Raw genomic sequence first — 21,045 nt, forward strand, 5'->3', positions numbered from 1 at the left:
TAAGATGATGGAAATCTGCCAAATCCAATTCCCTGAGAAGGAGAGGGCAAGGCCCAAGAACTATGGAGATCCCACTTATCTCTTTTTCAAACATTTACACTCACAGCTTCAGTATTTCAGGAAGTTGATCTTCCCAGATGTTAAAGACTCATGTTGATAAAGGGCATCTAGTATAAATTTAAGCAAGAACGGGTTGAATAAATGTCCCTTGAGCGTCTCTTTAGTTTTATATAAAATGAGGAATACGTTATCTGTACTTTTTGTAGCTAGCAGCAACTATTTCTTTTAAGTAAGCTGATCTATATGAAAGGAAATCTGCAATCAGCCTGTGATCAACAATCATAATTTAATGTTACCAAGAGCGCAAGTTACACTGCAATAATCAAACAGGTCTGAGCAGACTTTGGTTGCATGCAAGTGAACGGTTTTTGCAACATGCAAATGCAATCTTGAAATCATCAACTTGTATCTAGCAACAATTTAATTATCAGAATCAGGATATCTTTATTGTCATTTTTAACAAGTGCAACAAAATAAGTGCAGTCCCTGCGGTGTCAAGAGAAAAAATATAAATATAAGAGAGGTAGAACACAGTCATTCAGTATAATAAATAGAACCTTACTGCACACAGACACTATTGCACAGGATGTCATCCACTGCACAGTATTTGGCAGGTTGAATTGTAGGTGATTACTTGTAATTCAATGCCCTAACAGCTACAGGGTAGAAACTGCTATTTAGTCTATTTGTCTTTGTTCTGATGTTCCTGTATCTTTTGCCTGATGGCAGCAGTTGGAACAGATTATGAGCGGGCTGTGAGGAGTCTTTTATGATATTTCCTGCTTTCCTTAGACAGCGAGAGCGGCGCAGTTCGTCCAGAGAGGGTAAAGAACAGCCGACAATCCCCTGGGCAATCAGGAGCAATCATTAGCTTTATTAATTTATCTGCACTCTAAATAATAAAAGCAAACATAACAGTAAGTCATTAGGACATCTGGTTGCTACACCAGAAACCTTTGCCCCCAGAGGCTGTCGACAGGCTAACTCCCAGATTATACATAAGCCAGCTATTGTCTTTCTACTAGATGAAAAGGTTTGAATATTTCTGGTCTTTAGTTTACAAGAACTGAAAATGTATCTGCCTTTTTTGACTAGAATGAAAAAGATAAGATACTGGCTTACCAGACTCATTACTACAGGAGATAATGAACTTTACCTATTATAATTGTATTAATTATTAAATATTATTGCTGCTGAACAATTTTACTGCAAAGAATACAGTGAGTTGCAGTTTATTTAAGTGTAAACATAACATCAATATGAAAATGACATGTGCGTTTTGTTAATTCAGTGAGTATTTAATTAGTCCTAAAACAGCTTCTTTTTGTTTATTAACACACTGCTTAATCAAGAAAGGATAATTTGTCTTAAATGGCCCTTGACACACATGCCACAGGTTTTAGATATGAAAGGCGTACTGTGTCACCTCTCGTTGCTTGAGCCTACTCCTGAAGGCCAGACTCTAATGGAACACTAATGGCTTTCAACGTGGTTACATTTCTCACCTCGTCACTGCTTCTGCCCTCAGAACAGCCTCACTGAAAAGGTCCCTCTGAGGTTGAAAGCCTCTCATAAAACACAGCCAACGTCTCGAAGTTAAGTGAGCTCTGAGGCTGTCGTCAAGGCTCTTAATGAATCCTCGTGCCTGTTCGGGACCAGAGCCGGCCGAGTGTTGGTGTTTACCGCAGGGAAGACGTCATCGCTGCTGAAGAAAGATCGTAATTATAAACATGCCACTGCTGTTTCCAGTCGTAGCAATTTAAGAACAGACCCCTGTCGCCCTAGGGTCTTAATGACGCCAGGAGAACAAGTGGCAATTTAGAAGGGTTCATGGTAACACCCTCAATGCAGGGCTGGCAGCCTCCAAATTTAAACTACAGTATGGAGGGATTATGAAGGGAGACACGGGCAAGTGGTCAGACTCTGGCAGCTGATTTTACCTCCTGTGAAAGGGAAACACATGACTGTCTTCTGTTGCATTCACTTCTGTATGTGTTTAAAGTGCTGAAATAATTGTTCATGGGTTTTTAATCGCTAAGTGATGTTGCAGTTAAGGTACAATAGCGTCAGTTTAAACAGCAACACTCGTCGATTACAACCCAGGAAGTTATTTTAATAGCTCTGTTCAAGCTGATTCATGAGGTGTATGAACACAGCAATATGTCTACAACCGTAGTGCCAAGATATGCAATCAGTCAGAGTGTCAGACAAGCAATTATTCTGAATTAAATGCAAGACATGACACAAACATGTTGCCCATAATCTCTAAGACTGTACTTGTAAAGCCTCTGATTTATTTGTTATTTGTGTACCTGTTACATTGACCTGGGTATTTGTTCAAAGCAGTCTCATTAGCAGTCTGACTGCTCAGGTTTACTGTCATGTTTGGTGTCTTTTTGCTGCCAAATGTGAGCAATTAACTGGGTGAGGATGTTGCCAATTTTTGGAAACGATAATTCAAATTATTATTGGATGACCCACAGCAAAACTCCACTCCCTTTTAAGTTGGATTTCACTTGTGTTCCCTGAGGTTGTGACCTGTTCAATCAATGCAAATTATCAGCTCATTCTGTTGTAGTGAAACCAGGTGTGCATTATTGGCTTCAGGCAGTAACTGAATGGGCACAGTTTAGCTGTGTGAGTGAAAGTAAAATTGCTTTGCAGCAGATCGCACATTATTGAAGTTTGTGTGTGTCTGTATCCCCTAAGCTAAATTCAGGTGTCAGCAGTTAAAAGGTATTGAGTTAAAGCAATATTACTGCTTTCTTTGTTGTTGTGTGTCTTTGAATTCATACACCTGTACAACCCTGTGCGTATCTGGTCATGTGGTAGCTTGTAGTTTAAAGAGACAATGCCAGCCACTGCTCCATAGTCATTGTATGTACATGTTTTTGTTTATGGGCCTATATTTTTTTTATTATTATTATTTGAAGCACCTGGTGATATCAAGCCTTGCAGTTAGCTTTGGTTTGGGATTTTTTGAGGAATTTGTTTTTTCAGCACTCAAGGCATTTGGAAAAATGGAATTTGGAATTTGGAAGACTTATCTGTAACTTCACCTTCCATCTTTATGATATATTAATTGCTCTATTTTCAAATTCCAAGCTTCTGGGGAGTTTTTTGGTTGTAAAATCCTAAAACTCAGCTACCAAAATAGTGACAAAGAAAGCTAGGCTGGAGCCAAGACTTTTGGGAATCACCCTATCCATGGAGAAACACTGGAGCCACACAGGAAAGTCAGCAGATAATTTTCCAGCAACCCCTCAGGGTGAGTTTTTAGGCTGCATTAGGAAAAGTTTAAATAAGTTAAAAAGTCATCTTATAATAAAAAACAATATATCAGCATATTTTACACCTTTTGGCTCCCATATCAGTGTGTGTGTGGTGTGTGTGGTTTCAGGAGGTTGGTTAACACAGACATGGCTGTCATGGTCCTGCCCAGCAGTAGACTGATTGGATGGGAGGTATTCGTGTCAATGTTTGCTCTGGTTAATGAGCGGAAGGAAGGTGAGTCCATACAATACACACTCATACACACTCTATCAGTAGTGCAACACTGTCAGGATTTGTGTGTGCGCGAGTGCGTGTTTGTGTTAAGGGTGACTGCCCTAAGCCTCCCAACCCACCCCGGGCTGATTAGTAGTTTGTCTTTAAGTAAACATGGAAGAGAACCGCAGAGGAATCTAACCTGTGGAAGGAAGGAAGGGAGGAATCCTCTATCCATCACTGACCAGGAGATGCAGAATGGGCGCACACTGCAAGATATTCCGATTTCCCCTGGGAAGTGACCGCCTTCCACTCAATAATGATCGCTCAGCCGTTAAAGGAAAAACACATTGTCAAAAAGAAACCTGCTTAAACAAAGTAAGGCTGATTTTTCTGACAGAAAATCGCGTTTATCTGAAATATCAGCAGATTCAAATTTGTCAAAAGTATTTGGCAAGGATGAGCATTTAAGTGAGTATTTATTGCTGAGTGGTGAATTTCCAGGCTGTTGAGTAATTAGCTCAGAGCAATTGACACTTCCAAAATCAGATATCATAGTTATTTATACTCTGATTATTTATCCAGCCAGTGAGAACTTGGTGACAGCAGCATTCCCTCTGAGATCAAGGGTGGCGTCTGAAAGACTGCATCCAAACTTAAAGAAAGTAAACATCTTCAGAAGTCAGGAGGGCCTTCACGTCTTATCTTGAAGACATACATCACATCTAATTAAACTCAGGCCTCTTCTCCCATGTGCACATGAAGTTTTAAATCAATCAAATTACCCTGGGGACCAAGGCGACACTCATTTAAATATTCATTTAATTGCCAGCTTCAGAAAGAAATTATACGCGGAGTTGCAGGTTTCAATGAAATTGGGTCAGGTCGGTTATTGGTGCCTACAGAATGAAGTGGATGATGGTGGCAAAGACAAACATTGCTAACAAAGCATACACGTACATACTTGTAACCTGGAATTTAAGGGCATTAACGCATGCACAGTGGCTCAGACATGTTGCTCTCAGGGGGAATCTAATGTAAATGTTGTAGACATTGTGAAATATGACAGCAATTTCACATGCGCCAACTCTGCCCAAGTGCCATGAGTGAGTGGAGTGTGCTGCCCTTAAAATCTCTTGGCTAACTATTATCTACTGAATATCCAGAGAGGTGGTTAAGAATTGCACAAGGGCTTGTATTTATTAATTTGTTCATAATGCGGAGAACCCGGTAATAAAGCTATAGCAAAAGGAAATTTCCCCTCATTTGTTTTTCTATTGAGTATTCCTGCTATTTATTCTGTTTGGCAGTAAAATTCCCTTTTATTCCATCACCGTAATCTGAGTCTGAATCAACTTTATTGACCAAGTAAAAGGATTTGGGCTTTTTCTTCTCTTTCAGTGTAAGTAACAGGATAGACAACACACAATACTAACAATCAAAACATGTGTAACATGTGTGAGATGTTTATATTCATGGCACATGGTAGAGAGTTCGAAGATGTTGGAATAAATAAGATATGGATAACTAATTAATATATATATATATATATATATATATATATATATATATTACTGTTTATAATATGTATAGAACATTATCCAGATAGCGATGCTTGTTTGGCACAAATTTAGCCCAAAGCAGAGGTTCTCTTGCGTGCCAGATTTGACCATGACTCATTGCACTGACTCTGAGGTAAGACTGGTTGCTTGACCAGGTTCAGTTTATATAGGCCAGATGTGAGGTGTGTACTGACATCTGGGTCACATCTCTCCCACAAAAAGCTTCCCCTAGTCTATGTCAAGTGCAGCTAATGACATTTGGGCCAAATCTGACACAAATGTCAGGTGCTCTGAGCTGTATGTGTGCAAAGACTCCCAGATTATGCACAAATGTGTCTTCTGAGTAATTATTCTTGTTCCTCACCCCAATCAGACTTCATAAACTTCCCTTTAATATAATTGCAGTTGTGACATTCTGTCTTTCAAGGCTAAAACAAAATGCCACTTTATCATCATTGCAGTGATGATCATCTACGCTCTGTGAGAGCTTATGAACATGAGTTGATTTGTGAGGAAGCATCACATTAACTGAGACTTTATTATCTTGTCTGTTGTTAACCCTAATTCCCTTTTTGCTTATTGATCTAACCACATTTTTCAGAGAAACTACTCAAGACTGACAGGGTTGTGGCTCCACAGTGCGAATCAACTTAATTTTACCACATTAAATTATAGAAAGGAGAGTAGTGTTTGAGAGTATCACAAGCCCAAACTTCCCATGAGGAGGTTACAAAGACACAGACATTTCAGAGTTTCACAGCACGCCTCAGTAACTCTGTGAGAAGCCGCCCTCCTTTGCTACCCACCCACCTTTTTCTTTGGCGTCGTGAACTTTGAGAGCCCTGGGAGAATCGGGGGGGAAACCTACCGAGAGTCAAGAAGGGAGGTTAGATAGAGGAGTGGCAGAGTGGGCAGCCCAGAGAATGCAGAAGTTGACTTCTAAACAGATGCAGTAATTCCATTTCCACCCTTTTAAATTTGGTATGCAGGGGGCCAGGGCGTAACCCTAAACCCACTATCGCTGTTGCACACAGAAGGGGGAGGCGCAGTCGACAGTTGGTGGCTGGGGCCACCGAGTCTATCGGCCTTGTTAATCAATACAGGTTCCACTCTGATAGACAGCGATTGGTGTAACCGATGCCCACCCTGCTATTTTGTTCCCTCTGGCAGGAGGAGCAGGCACCTGTTTCTTAAGACTTTCACCTGCAGTTCACAGCTCAGCTGGAGACGGCTGGCCCAGCGTGAGGCATCTGGATCAGCCCCAAAAAGTTCCTGCACATACATAAGAATGTCTGAGGAGTCTCATTTCTTCATGAGAAAATTGTCCCGTCCCCCGTTCAGACAGAGTGAATGTTGTTTTTGAAAGTAAAACCAGCTGCAAAAAGTATCATTTTTATATGGAAGTGAACCAAAATGAGACACTATTATGTGAAATTAATAGTAAAACAAATTCATTCAGGTTGTTTTTCTTGCTGTGTAAACAAATGTACTGTTTATGACCCTAACATTGGTGGCTTTAAAGTAATAATCAATAAAATAATCAAAAGGATGAACAAAAACTGCATTACTTTTGCATTATACACACACACACACAATATCCTTCTATTGGACAGTTATGTATCGGAGTTTCAGGAGCGGGACCACGCCTCCAAACACGCTCCTTCCGGTTCTCATCTATATAGGTTCCCCCAGTTCTGCAAGCTGATCGTTCTCGTTTACGTGCCTCACCCTCCTTCCCCCTTTCAATTCTTTAACTTCTTGACTTCTATTTAGTACACGGGGATCTGCCAGGCCCGGGAGCCATCGCCAGTCCCCCTCGAGGCCTTCCCCAAACCGCAGCTCAATTCATGTCCAAGCATTCACCTTTACCTACTAAAACGCTGTCAAACCTAAAATGAGGACGTGGGCCCAGCTAGTGAATTAGCTTTTATTTGTTAACATACAGCATTCATCTAAGTTAGTGAAAAAAGAAAAATGAAAATGCTTCAAAGAAAAGCAATCAGGCCATTTCTGCCCACACCTGTTGGAGCAAGGACAGGTAAACATCCCACAAACTGGCGGTTGTGACTGTAGGCCTGAACGCTCCTCATTCTCTAACCTCTGAAAAAATCACAGCTCAGCATACACTTTGGTTTAAGATTATTCTCTTTGTCATTAGCTCTGATATGTTATTTATGCAGACGTGTGGAAAGAGTTGATGTGTTGCTATCAGCAGTTGATAGTTGCTTCTGGCCACATCGCAGTATGCACTTTGTCATTGTTTTCATATTTATGCATGCAATTGAACTGGAAGTAATATTCTTCTTGCTACTCCTCGGCAGTCTCAGACCATTCTGCTATTTTTCAACTCCTTCCACACAAAGTGAAGTCAGCTGATTACAGTGAGCAGGAAAAGGACTATTTGTTTTTGTTTCCTTTTTTCTGTCTGTCCATATTGCAGGTAAATGAAGTGCATGTAACTCAAGTCATGACTTGGGTTTTGAAAAGTTTTCTTAATGTGCAAATGTGCTGACACATTTGTAACTGGAAACACTTTAATATGCTGAAATATACTTTAAATTATTATCTGAAGAGAGTTGAAGGTTAACTGGGAATTCAGGATGGATCCAGGGGAATTTGGCAAGAATATATTTTTATTTTGAAAAACCGCAATTATACCACTGACAGAATCCGATTAGTTCTGTGCATTCTTCCTTTAGAATAGAAGAACCTCTGTTTTTACGTGTTAGATAATCTGAGGGCTAGTTTTAAGTTCTTCTGTATGTTGCGAGGTTAACCTATACGTTTGGGATTAGATTGACTTAAAAGAAAAAAAATATGTATCTTATAAATAAAGCTGTGATAGAACAACAGCTATCCATATTTAGAAAGACATGTTTGTCTGATAATGGTAAATAAAAGCAGTTTTGCTCTTTTATTGATTTGATTAGAGGTTTTCTTATTGAGAGTTTAGCCAGAAACCACACAACCCCACACATTGGAGAATCCAAACCCAGTTGAAACAAGCAGCCTTTTGCAAATACTGGAGTTTGGGGCTAATTAGTTCTGATAAAACCTGTGGATTGGAAACACACTGCCTGTCTGCCAAACTGTCTCAGCTCCATTTGAAGCTGCTGAATCCAATAAGAAGTGTGAATGACTTTAATTAGTGCTATCACAATGCTGTATTTGCCCATGTTAGCTTATTCTCTTAGAGCTGAGCTCTGAAACTGTTTGCAAACACACACACTATCCTGTCTATTAGGCCTGTGGTGTGTTGCAGTAATCGCTGGCCCAGCATGATCTTACTGAAACATTGGCACCAGCATTAAGACAAACAGCCCCCTCCCTTTCAAACAAGACGACCCCCTGCTGTGTGCTAACAAGACTATAGCAACCACCCTTACCACACACACACATTTTCCCCGTAGTAGTTATCCTACATGCAAGAAGACACATGCAAATGTGCATGTACAAACATTTTCATGTAGGCCACAGAAACATATTTACATTGTAAGATATAAGGGCAGGAGTTTTTTCATTGCACTGGATTGTGTCTAAATGACAGACGGCATCAAAAAGGAGTGTTTCCTTGTGGCCTTCACAACCATTTGTTTACAGAAGATTAGTGAAATTAATTTTATCAAGCTCATCTTCAATGTGAACCAGGAGTTTTGCATGCAAAACTGAGTTTATACTGGTTTCCAATTAAAAACCAGAGAAACTAGTTTGTCCATGTGGCTTTAAACAGCGAATGAGCAAAACTGTTTTCTCTTTAGATTTAGACAAGTTAAAATTTGAATGGATCAGGCACTGATGATTGGGAATATGCTGTATCATCAGCAGCAATGACAGCTCTTTTTTCCTACTTGTATAGGTTGGGACTGGAAGATGTTTGATCCACTGATTAACTTGAAAGATTGTCAATGAAAACCAGCTAAAGTACAGAGCAGGCTTCACTGGGGGAAGACAGCCATATTTTTTTGTTTAATTCATTAATTTGACAACATTAATGAACCGAGAAATCCTGTGAAATTAGTCAAAAAGCTAATTTTCAGAAACTGCCCAGATATTAAAGTAGCATTCTTAAATTCTAACTTAAGAGCTGTGACAGAATAAAGTGATCTGGTGTTGTGTAGGTACAAGATGTAATATTTCCATCCTCTGCAGATGAATCCTGTGAGTCTGCTGAGAATCTGATTTGCTTACTATTTTGGTAATGGCAATCACTACAGCACTTGATGCTCCTTATCATTTGAAGGTAGACGTTATAAATTCAGTAGAAAAAACAGCTAACATTTTAGTTTTCTCCTTCATTTCATGTTGCATTTTTGAGAAAATGAATGATTGAGTCAAGTGTTTTGACCTACAACCCACCACCAAGAGAACAGGCACTAATGTATTAAGTCCACACCCTAATTAGTTCATTTGTATCCTATTAGTTGGCTGTCTGCATTCCTATTTACATTCCTGCATAATGTATTTATTTTTTGATAACTTTTCCTTGTTTGTAAAGGGCGCTGTGACTCTGCGTCTGTGTGTGTCTCTTGGGGGAGTGCAAACAAGGGCAAAGTGATTATAACCCTTCCACCAGGGTGAACATTTTAAACAAACACCTATAGAAGGAAGTCTTGATTGACTTGACTTACTCTTCCTCTCCGCCCAGGCTGAGGGAGTGTCCTCTTCCAGCTCGTATAAAGCCAAATGCTCCCGTGTGTTACAGAGCATGCAGGCAGAGACGCGGTGCTGCACCGACACAAAGGAGTGAGAGAGAGAGGGAGGGTAGACTGGAAGTATCCACAGATTTTCAGAAAGTAAAACGCCTGTGTTGGATATCACACGTACTAAACATACTCGCAAACTGCGTGCGCATTAGCATGAGTTTGGCACTTCTCCTGGATTAACTGGACTTGCAGCCTGCTTGCAAAAAGCAAGTTCGCTCTGACTTTGGAGGACAAAACGCGCACAGAAAACAACGATGGATAGGAGCATCCCGGGATGGTGCGTGCTGTTAACCCTGGTTCTGCACGGAACGCGCTGCTTGGCTGCCAAAGAGCTCCAGTGCCAGGAGATCTCCGTACCTCTGTGCAAAGGCATCGGCTACAACTACACCTACATGCCCAACCAGTTCAAACACGACACGCAGGACGAAGCCGGCCTGGAAGTGCACCAGTTCTGGCCGCTGGTGGAAATAAAGTGTTCCCCCGACTTGCGCTTCTTCCTCTGCAGTATGTACACACCGATCTGCCTTGAAGACTACAAGAAACCGCTGCCACCGTGCAGGAGTGTGTGTGAGCGGGCCAAAGCTGGATGTGCGCCGCTCATGAGACAGTACGGCTTCCCGTGGCCAGACCGGATGAGATGCGACCTGCTGCCCGAACAAGGCAACCAGGACACGCTGTGCATGGACTACAACCGCAGCCAGACCACCACTGTCTCTCCTGTGGTGGCGAAGCCAACCAACCGACCCTTAAAGCCGTACAACACCAAGAAGAAGAGCGGCTATGGTCGTGGGATCCCCGGTAAGCACAAACCAGCAGCGTCTACGTGTGAAACGGGATGCTTCTGCCGTGCGCCCATGGTGCCCGTTACCAGCGACAGCCACCCTCTGCACAACCGCGTTAAAACTGGACAGATCTTGAACTGTGCCATTCCGTGCCACAACCCTTACTTTACACCAGAAGAGAGGACTTTTACTGCCTTTTGGATCGGCCTGTGGTCGGTTCTGTGTTTCATCTCCACTTTTGCAACTGTGGCGACCTTTTTAATTGATATGGAGAGGTTTAAGTACCCGGAGCGCCCCATCATATTCCTCTCCGCCTGCTACATGTTCGTGTCAGTTGGATATATTGTCAGACTGATCGCTGGACACGAAGAAGTTGCCTGCAATAGAGAAAACGGCGGAGAATACATTCACTATGAAACCACTGGTCCTGCTCTTTGTACCATCGTTTTTCTGCTGATCTACTTCTTTGGCATGGCCAGCTCGATCTGGTGGGTGATTCTGTCCCTCACTTGGTTTCTCGCTGCAGGTATGAAGTGGGGTAACGAGGCAATAGCCAGTTACTCACAGTACTTTCATTTAGCCGCCTGGCTCATTCCCAGCATGAAGTCCATCGCGGTTCTGGCTCTGAGCTCAGTGGACGGGGACTCCGTAGCCGGGATTTGCTATGTAGGCAACCAGAATTTGGACAACTTGCGGGGCTTTGTGTTGGCACCGCTGGTTATCTACCTGTTCATCGGTACCATGTTTCTGCTGGCCGGCTTCGTCTCGCTGTTCAGGATCAGGAGTGTTATCAAACAAGGAGGCACAAAAACTGATAAACTGGAGAGGCTGATGATCAGGATAGGAGTTTTCACTGTTTTATATACAGTCCCGGCCACTGTCATAGTGGCGTGTTACTTTTACGAGCAGCATAACAGGCAGACGTGGGAAATTACGCACAACTGTACGTGCATGACGGACCCGAACAGGCAGAGGCCAGACTATGCTGTGTTTATGCTGAAATACTTCATGTGCCTCCTGGTGGGTATCACGTCGGGAGCTTGGATCTGGTCCGGGAAGACCTTGGACTCCTGGAGGACTTTTTGCACGCGGTGCTGCTGGGGTAGTAAAGCCTCAGCGGGCTCCATGTACAGTGACGTGAGCACTGGACTGACCTGGAGGTCTGGGACGGCCAGTTCCGTCTCCTGCCCCAAACAGATGCCACTTTCCCGGGTTTGATCAGGTGGATTGGACGCCCAGTTGCCCAATCTCATGTCATTTGACACTAAAGACTTAAAACCAGCTTTCTGGGGGCAATGTGTCATAGAGAATGATTTTTGTTTTGTTTTTAATGGGTAAATTATTAAACGTCAGTCCCCAAACTGCTAGTTAAAGTCAAGCTTTGTTCCTGAGCACTCCCCTAATGTGAAAGTTTAATGGATTTATGCTCCGGTTTGCTTATAAAACTTAGATCAGTTTGACTTATGGAAAGTGCTCTTCCCTTGCCTTCTTCCAGTGACGTCCAGGGGTTTTGAATAGAGGGTTTGAGAGGGGGAGGGGTGACTAATTGTGTTGGGATTGTCCATCAGCGTGTTGTAATTAGCACATTAATGAGCGCCTAATGGCTTCTCTTTAAATAATGAGACTGCCAGCAGCAGAACAATGTACCTGGCACGAAGAATGCAGAGTCTTATCTGGGCTTAATTGAATGCACACAGCTGACAAGATCCCCTTTGTCGATAGGTTATATGGTATATCTGAGTATCTCCTTATTCTCACTGCAAAGAGCCGCTGTGTCTTAAACACAATATTCACAATGAGACTGTTCTGCTAGAAATGAGGCCATTGCTGGGCTGTTTTGTCTACAAGATGGATTTATGCGTACATTAATCAATGCCTTAATACTGCCTCGTACGGGTTGCATTTGCGCATAAAGTGTATTTATATAATTATTGGTGTACATACATTGTACATTTGTACATTGAATTTTACGAGACTGTAAATATATATAATTTCCATTTTGATAGAAGATTTTATTTTGAGAATAAAACAACTTTTATTGAACGTTTACTCATGTTTCCTGGTTATTCTCAATACTTGTTTCTCCTGGAATCTGACACTGTCAAACTGTGTATTTCTAAGTTTTTGTTTTTAAGTTGTTGATGCAATTCATGCCTTGAAGCAGCATCTCAGTATCCAGACTAATGAGCAGAGTGCGCAAGGTGCTAAAGTCTCAGCATCTCTGTGCGCAATGGCTGAACTATGACAGCTGTAGTTTCATTTATATTTAACTAAAACATGTAAATTGCTTTTGTAGTCACGTGGGATAAGCTCTATTAAGCGTCCCTGGTGCTGCAGATTTACATGCTGTGAGACGAGGAGAACAATATCGGCACGGCAATGGTGAAACTACAGGTGGTCTTCTTAGTTTAAAGCCCCCTGCGCTTAAGATTTGTTATTAACTGTTGACTTCTGTTCTCTGTCGAGCTTAATGTCTCACATTTTACTTTATCCCACATAGATCGCCCAGTCTTCAGTTATTCGTTTTTGGAACAGCGGTAGTGGAAGGGGGACATTTGTTATTCCCGGTGTTATTTTTGGTTTGGCCATCAGAAGTTAAAGAAGAAACCGTCTGTTAAGCCAGGACAAAAAATGCTTATTATAAGAGGTTTAAGCTGAAGGCTCACATAACTCTTAATAAGATGGATCATTTACAAATGTGATGACCGAGGCTTCTAATTAAGACGTCAGAGAGGAGAGACAGATTTGAAACTCTCTCCATCGTGATCACGTCTCTGCAGTGTGTGGTCCGCTTATCCTGTTGAACATCATCACCCCATTGTGGTTCTATTTGTGTCCATAATTTGGAAAAGGAAAAAAATGATTCCTGTTCTCCAGCATGATAAATCCACACGCTATTCATAAACTCAAATGTTACAGCAAAACCTTATGTGTTCAAAATTGGGGGGGAAATTGTACTTCGCTAAGAACGAGGGAAACGATAATAAAATGCCGCCATCTTCTGGTCAAATTATTAAAAGCTGTCAGCCATCAGTGACTCACAAAGCACAAAACTAACAGTAGCAGCTACAAATTAGTTTAATTTAACATAAAGCCTGAAAAACCTTCGTTTAATCTGAGAGTATGAAGATAAGGCTCAACTCTTATGTAAGATAATGCCTCTAAAAACAATCTGTCATCTTAATGAAGATCCTTTCAAAAATTTCCATTTCCTTTTTCCCCAAACACTCCCAGTTAAAGCTGTAAAGTTTCCATACATCACAAATCATATGGAAAATTAAATTAAATACATATTTTACGAATTTTCAAATCAAAAATAAGGAGAACAGTTGTCTTCACCTATTAAGTGGTCAGTGATTTATTTATTATTTTTTTGTGAATAGGTGTTTATTCTGTTTATGGGGTTTGTTTTATTACTATTTTTAGGTAAACATATGGACATTTCTGACTCCAACATTAAATGGCTTTTAAGTGACCTGATTCTGTCTGCACACAGGGCATCAGTTCGAATCACTTATTTCCTACAGAGGTCATTTTGACATGTTTCAATTTGTCTCAGAACAAATTGCTCTGCCACTACTTGTTAGGCATGAGACAAGTTTGCTTCCTCTTCCCGTGGTGTGTGTATATTTCTGTTGTGGCAGGGGGGTTGGGCATGCTCCCTTAAGCCCACAAGCAAAAAATCAACAGAGGAAATGGGTCGAGAGGTCGTGCCCGATCCATCTCCTTCTAACATAAACAAGACGCTGACTTGCCAGTTCAGCTCATCACAGCCAGATCCTATTGGTAAAACCCAGAGAGCCCAACTCGTCTTAGTTTCCTCCAATTAGGATCTTCGTGAATGCAGTCTTTGTATAATGACCTAATTCGATGTCAAACTGACTGGTTGGGAATAAATCATGTTAAGATGTCTGAATGGCTTATATGGGCTGTTAAAGGTCACATAGCAATAGGAACCTTTAATTTCATAGAGTATACAGAGCTGGGGGGAGAGCATTTAGCTTTCATTATCAACCATTGTCATGTCAGGGCTGATTTACAATGCAGTCTTAAGCAAACAGTGCTAACTGACAGGTCTGTGATGGACGGAGGACCTCACTGCTTTCTGTCTCGGAGCATGCTAGAACAAATGCCACATTACTCTGAAAAGAAGTGTTTAAGGAAAATGAATGACTTAAAAATAATAATAAATAGCTGCATGAGAAGTTTGACAAGCCAATGTGGCCAAATGAAAACCTGCTTTCTAAGCTCTACAGTGTCATAAAATTAGCCCACTGATATTCTAATAAGCTTATAAGAAATAATTTTTAATACCACTAGGTAAAAGTGAATGTTTTTTTATTTATCTGTGTAGTTTTTGACAGGATTACATAAATGCTATTAAGACCCATCAAGTTTACTCTACCTGCATTTTTAAAATCGCAAATGCCTACATGTCAAGTTATGCGAGGTGAAGGGTGCAGAGGTCACAGGTCAGAGGTCATATTTGTCTGGCATGCAGGGGCAAAAAGATCAGCCCACTAAATAATTATTAGCTGTAACTTGATCGCTTTGGACATATCTGATTGTGCAGAATGGATTCCTCCAGTAAATGTCTTAATGATTAAAACATCCACTTTGTTTTAGATGTTTTTAATTTTTAATTTTATTTTCATTTTTCTTACAAGCAGGGACAGAGTGAGCAAAGATTATCTTTCACTTGAAAATCAGAGTTATGACCAGGGTTAATAGAATATGATTGATGTGGGCATTTGCCGTAAAGTTTATGGTTCATTTAAAAAGTGTAGGTGCTAGCACTTTTGGATCTCTAATACAAACATGAATCCAAAACAGAGTCCAAGATGCAGAGTAACAAACAATGCAAATGGCAAGATAACACAGAGGGAAAGAGGCAGGCAGGAAATCAGTACGATGCAACAAGGGAACACAGGTAAGAGAAGGTTACTTATACACATAAGGGGATGAGAGAGGTGGAGAAAACCAGAACATGGGAACACCAGACACCAGGAATCTGAAAATGCAGGATTACAAGTGTAAAAAATAAAATAAAAATAAAAAAACTCAACCTACAACAGAGATAAAACAAAAGGGTTGAAATAATAAATAAAACGCAAACTTGGGAAACAAACTGAAGATTTTTAATAATAAACAGGATTCAAAATGACATGACAAATAACGCTTTAGTAAGACACTAGAAAAGGGGCTTCTAAGTGTTTATGCTTTAGAAGAAATGATAATTGCATCAAGGTCCTTTTTAATGATGTACATAAAGCATAAGCTTTGCTCACAGCACAAGCCAGGGAAATGCTGGCTGAAACATTTTCTCCTTTTCAAAAAGATTTTCATGTGTTTGCTGAAATTAATTCGTGAGCTTTTTTGTCTTCTGCTTCGGCTCTTTAATAAGCTAATCTGCAGACAAGAAGCCACAGCTACTGTAAGAAAACACCTGAAAGCTATTCAACATTTCTTCACATAGGCTCGTTGTCTCTCTCTCTCTCTCTCTTATTTATTTATTTATTTATTTATTTACGCTCCAATCCCTGTATCAAGAACATCAAAGGGGGCATGATAGATTTTCTCTTTCTCTGTATAGTCATCAGGGACAACCTTATCCTCCCATTCATCTCAGCTACATCCTCATAGGTGAGAAGGGTGCTGAGGGATCAATATTTTTGATGCCTCTGACATCTTCTCTGATGTGCTGCTGTGGTCAATGTTGAGTTTTCCCTCTTACTTCTCAATCTCCTCCGTCTGTCACCCATGAGATCCGACCGCGTTATAACACCGGAGGCGCTCGCAGGTTGATGCGTCAACTCCAGCTGAGGATCGATGAGAAGTCTAAGTGTCAACTCTTAATTCTCTGCTTTGTACTGATATACAACACAGACTCCACAAAAGAAGAACTTGGTTTCAGAATTAAACATTTAACAATGAATGAAATATGCATTTATTTTTTTATTAAAAAATGGAAACTGACCAGAGCTTTAATCAAAGAAATAATGGATCACACTTACATGGAAATGTAAGCATTAGTTATGTTTTATCAATCATTACAGTCTTGTATATGATTTACTTTTATAGGTGTTGAACTAAATTGAACTGAGTTGAGTTAAAAAATTGAATTGACGCTCACTCCTTTCTGTCCTGTTGGCTGTGTTTCTCCTTTCTTGACCAGAAGGTGGCAGTAAAAGCAGTAATCAGCAAACTATTAAAGAAAATCATTGAGCTGTAATTATTAAATAATCACCCATGACATTGAACCCAAAACCAGAAGTATATAAAGACATTAATGGGTTTCCATTGATAAAGTTCTGTGCATGGCTTCCCTGATTTGGTTGAGAAGAAATTCATTGACTGCAAAGTTCATAATGACAGTGTCCATGCTGTTGGGCCTGAGTGAGAATAATTGTGTGCAGCGAGGTTCCTAAATCTGGAGAAATGCCTACAGTAAGGAAATAAGAGATGTCCAGCTATCACATATCAGCATAATGCATAGATGTCCACATACTTTTGCTTTAATCACATTTTTATGGAGTTTTAGACACTTCTGTAAAAGGTTCTGTGTGTAAACATCTTTTAATTAGCTGGTCTGACCTGTGAAGCAACACCAGTGACAGTGCAGTCCTTTGTCAGAGCACCCAGCTGATGACGTGCCAGCCTCCTAATACTGCTTTGTGTTTTAGCTGCCCCAAATAGCACAGCAGGACAATGAGAAGAGCACGAGGCATGTGTTAAGGAGTCATGCAACACTGTAGGTGCTCTATTGTTTTGTTCACAGTCACTGATTTAAACAGACTGAGCTCAGTAATTACATAGAACTACTGCATGACAATGGACAGTAAATGTTTCTTTGAATTTAAAATAGTGGTTCGCACTGTTGCTTCACAGCAAGAAGGTCCTGGGTTCAAATCCACAGAAAGGATGAGGCCTTTGCGTGTGGGTACTCCAGCTTCTAGGAGTTTAGGATAACTGGTGACTCTAAATTGCCCATAGGCGTGAATGTGAGTGCCCCTCTGTGTTGGCGCTGTGGCAGACTGGCAACGTGTCCAGGGTGTACCCTGCTTCTTGTCCTATGGGGCTGGGATAGGCTGCCAATCTGAATTAGATGAGCAAATAAAGATGGATGGAAAGTCATCAAAGTATTGTTTTTCTGCACAAGTTTAGATATTTATATGGCGGAAATGTCACATAACTGTGTTTAAAAATGACTTCACACAGAAATTGTCTAAGTGCACAAAGAAACCAACAGTTCTTACTGTGAGACAAATAATAAAAGACGCACAACAAATAATCAGTTACTCACGGGAGAGAGTAGATTACTCAAATGATGAAACAACAGCAATGTAAAGCCTGACATTCACAGAAAATATTCATCAACTGCCCATCAACTACTCCTGTACTCTGTTGATGTTCTCCTTCATTAGAAACAAACTGTGCGCCTTTACTGTCAGAAAAAAGCAAAGAATAGATCTAATGTGTCATGACGGCATTATTTCATCTTTTTAGCAGCAGCACTCCCTGACCTGCACGTTAAAATGTAAAAGTTTGCTTTGCATGTTGAGCTGATCTTGTTTGATGGAGGTGACTAGGCTGAAGTCTGATGTAACCTGAGCAGGGTTAGCTTAAGTCAGGTCATGGCGAGGTCATCAGCTGGTCATATGAGAGGTCAGAAGTCAGGTTGGTGTGCATTGGTTGTGGCTGCTAGACGTACTGCGAGACACAGTAATCCAGACAACAGCTGAGCACTGTTACCGCTACTTTATTAAGGTCAGCCTCGATGAAGCAGTCAGGGATTTTTTCCTTACTTATTTTGAACGCCTCCTTTTCTCATAATGAAACAAAAATAGCTCAGGGTGTAAAATTAAACATGCTCAGACCTGCCATGACTGTTTCATAGTGTTAACAGTGAATTTTGTCGTATCAAGATGGCTTTGATTCTTAGAATTTAGCTTTTTTTTTCGTCATGAAAAAAATGTATTTATTTCTAATATGTAGCTGCTCAACATGTAACATTTGACATGCTGAAATACAAAATCTGCACTGTGTGTTTTAAAGCAGCATTAAATGATTTTGAGCCACTTGGAGGAAATTGAAGAAAATGTAAAGCAAAACTCTGACACATTATGTTCTTTTAATGTTGGCATGATGTACATGTTAGTTAGCATTTGTGTTTACATGTATAGAGAAGCACTACAGCATGGTTAGGACCGTTTTCCTTCTCCTTTTAGCTCTGGTGTTAATCTCCAACAATATCTGTATTCATTAGTAGAAAAACAACTTTAGGTTTCTAGCTGGTAACTTTATTTTTCTGCAAAATTAAAAGGATAAACACATTTTATGAGAGTGGAGTGGTCATCAAATCAAAACAACATGCTAAAAGATAATAAAGTTCTGTAGAGCTGGAGGAAGCTGCAGGGCTCTCGCTATGAGGTCCCTATTTCAGAATTTACAGTATTTTATCAACTGTAAATTTTATTAGTCCATAATTCCCAGAACTTCCTGGTAAAGAAGAATTTATTTATTCACATCTAACAAAATATTTGGTTTTGTTAATGAGGTAAATGTGTGTGCAGGGCCAATAATGAACAGCCACGGTCAGCCAATTAGACCCATGCTCTCTTGTCTTGAGAGCCGTCGTTACGGCACTGCCGGATTGGTGTTGTTGCTCTGGGGTTCGTTGGTGATTCCTTGTCTGTTTGAGAGAACAGTGGAGGTTTTAAGTGGTGCTGAGGGGCAAAGTGAGATGACACTGATGTGCTTGTGGGTGACCGAGGCTTCACTTCTTTGCCATCTGTATTTTCTGGCCTCTTGTCATTAGCTGCACTAGTTCTAACCGTGGTCCCAACACTCGCCTTCATTTGAAAAAGTCCACTATTTGCCACAACTCCATCAGCAGGTTTTTCATCTCTGAGGCCATTCACCTTTGAGCTTCCACTTGGGCTGGATCGTCTGGTTAAAAGAATATCAGTGTCTTCTGTCACAGTTGCCACTCTAAACATGCTGTTTTGCTCTCTATTACTTATCTCCTCCATCAGCATCTCCCTCTTCCTCCTCCACCTCAGCATTGCTTTCACAGAGTTCACCAAATCAACCAAACTTAACAGGACTGATAAAAACGCAACGCAGAGCATGAAGTTGAGCATTAAGTTCTTTTCTGTTGGTCTGGATATGTAGCATTCAACTCCAGATGTGCAGGGAGCCTCATAACAGAGGAAACTCTTAGGAATCGACAAACCAAAGAGAAAGAACTGGGCTGCGCTAAAAATAGCTTCTAGAAGAATTCGTAGAATTATAACTATGAAGTAAGCGCCGTAGAAGCGTGGCGCTCCCACGCATGACCTCCCAAGTGGGAGGTCATGAAGCAGGGCTTTATGCGAGGACGACTCTCTCGAGGATTCTGAATTCTCGCTGCAAGGCGAGCCTCCTCGACTCCTGCCCCAGTAGAAACCTCCAAAATAGGGACATGACAAAACTTTGTGCATGATGTAGGTGGCAAACATCAAATGGAGAAGACCGAGAAGAGTAAGGTGGAAGAGCCAGAGACGGAGGACAGAGACGGGAGCAAATAGATCAAAGCACACGTTAGAGCAGCCTGGCTGCATGGTGTTACAGTTAAATCTGTCCTGTTCGTCACTAAAGAGCGTGAAGCCGGCCAGGAGGAGGACAAGCAGACGGAAAACCAACATCAGTACCCACCAGGTTTTGCCTGTAATGAAGATGGTGAATATGTCTGAATATGTGCTACCAAATCTTTTCAATGCCTAATAAGAAGCTGTATTTTTTAAGTAAAGTTAAATACAGCTAAATAAGCATATAATGTATTAATGTTAGTAATTTAAAAATAATAGCAACAGTAAATTGTCACAGGAAATCCTTTTGTCGTGTTAGAGTGATAAATCATTATAAAGCACCCGCTTATACACAAATAATTCATGAAAACGTTTTAATGATTTCACTCGTTAATTTGAATATTCTGCCACACCGACTTACCAATAAAGGACACATTTTGATTTATAGTGATGAAGAATATCTCTTTTGCCCCCATCATCCTCATTCAACGCCTCTTTTAAACTGGCAAGTCCGACTTCTGATGATGTTTCGAGGTGATGTCCCCCGAGTTGCTCTCTCCTTTAACTTGCTTCTAAAATCACAATGCTGATCGTCAGCGCTTCCCACTAAACACACTGACCTCTAACGCGCTGATAGTGCCTCTTACCCTGTCTGCAGAGCACAGGACCTGCGGAGAGAGCTATTCTTACCGTGCTGCCATCAAAGCATTGTTGGGATGTCTAGGTACAAGTCAACTTTACTGGAAACTGGCTGTCACACTCACACATGGCCAGGTTTGTTATCTGTTAATCATCCGCTAAAGTGAAACAGGCAGTCACACCACAAAATAATTAATTTGATACTAATTAGATAACACCAGAAGCATAATTATAACATGACCAT

The 21,045-nt window shown here is 40.9% G+C and overlaps 1 protein-coding gene and 1 pseudogene across 1 annotated transcript; one reads left to right on the top strand and one right to left on the bottom strand.

Annotated features, from left to right (window-relative positions):
* Positions 1–9,814: 9,814 nt before the first annotated feature.
* Positions 9,815–12,642, top strand: LOC146647643 (frizzled-8 pseudogene; annotated as a pseudogene).
* Positions 12,643–18,739: 6,097 nt separating this feature from the next.
* On the bottom strand, positions 18,740–20,796 carry LOC146647644 (gap junction delta-4 protein-like). The gene is made up of 2 exons (XM_085390110.1): positions 20,584–20,796; positions 18,740–20,299 (listed from the first exon to the last, which is right to left on the bottom strand). The coding sequence occupies exons 1-2, from the start codon at positions 20,645–20,647 to the stop codon at positions 19,197–19,199; spliced, it is 1,167 nt and encodes a 388-aa protein (XP_085246236.1). The 5' UTR covers positions 20,648–20,796; the 3' UTR covers positions 18,740–19,196.
* Between the last annotated feature and the right edge of the window lie 249 nt (positions 20,797–21,045).

This window comes from Rhamphochromis longiceps, linkage group LG18, assembly GCF_057381845.1.
Source record: "Rhamphochromis longiceps isolate RC_006_pf linkage group LG18, R_longiceps_female_GT1.1, whole genome shotgun sequence".
Lineage (NCBI taxonomy): Eukaryota > Metazoa > Chordata > Actinopteri > Cichliformes > Cichlidae > Rhamphochromis > Rhamphochromis longiceps.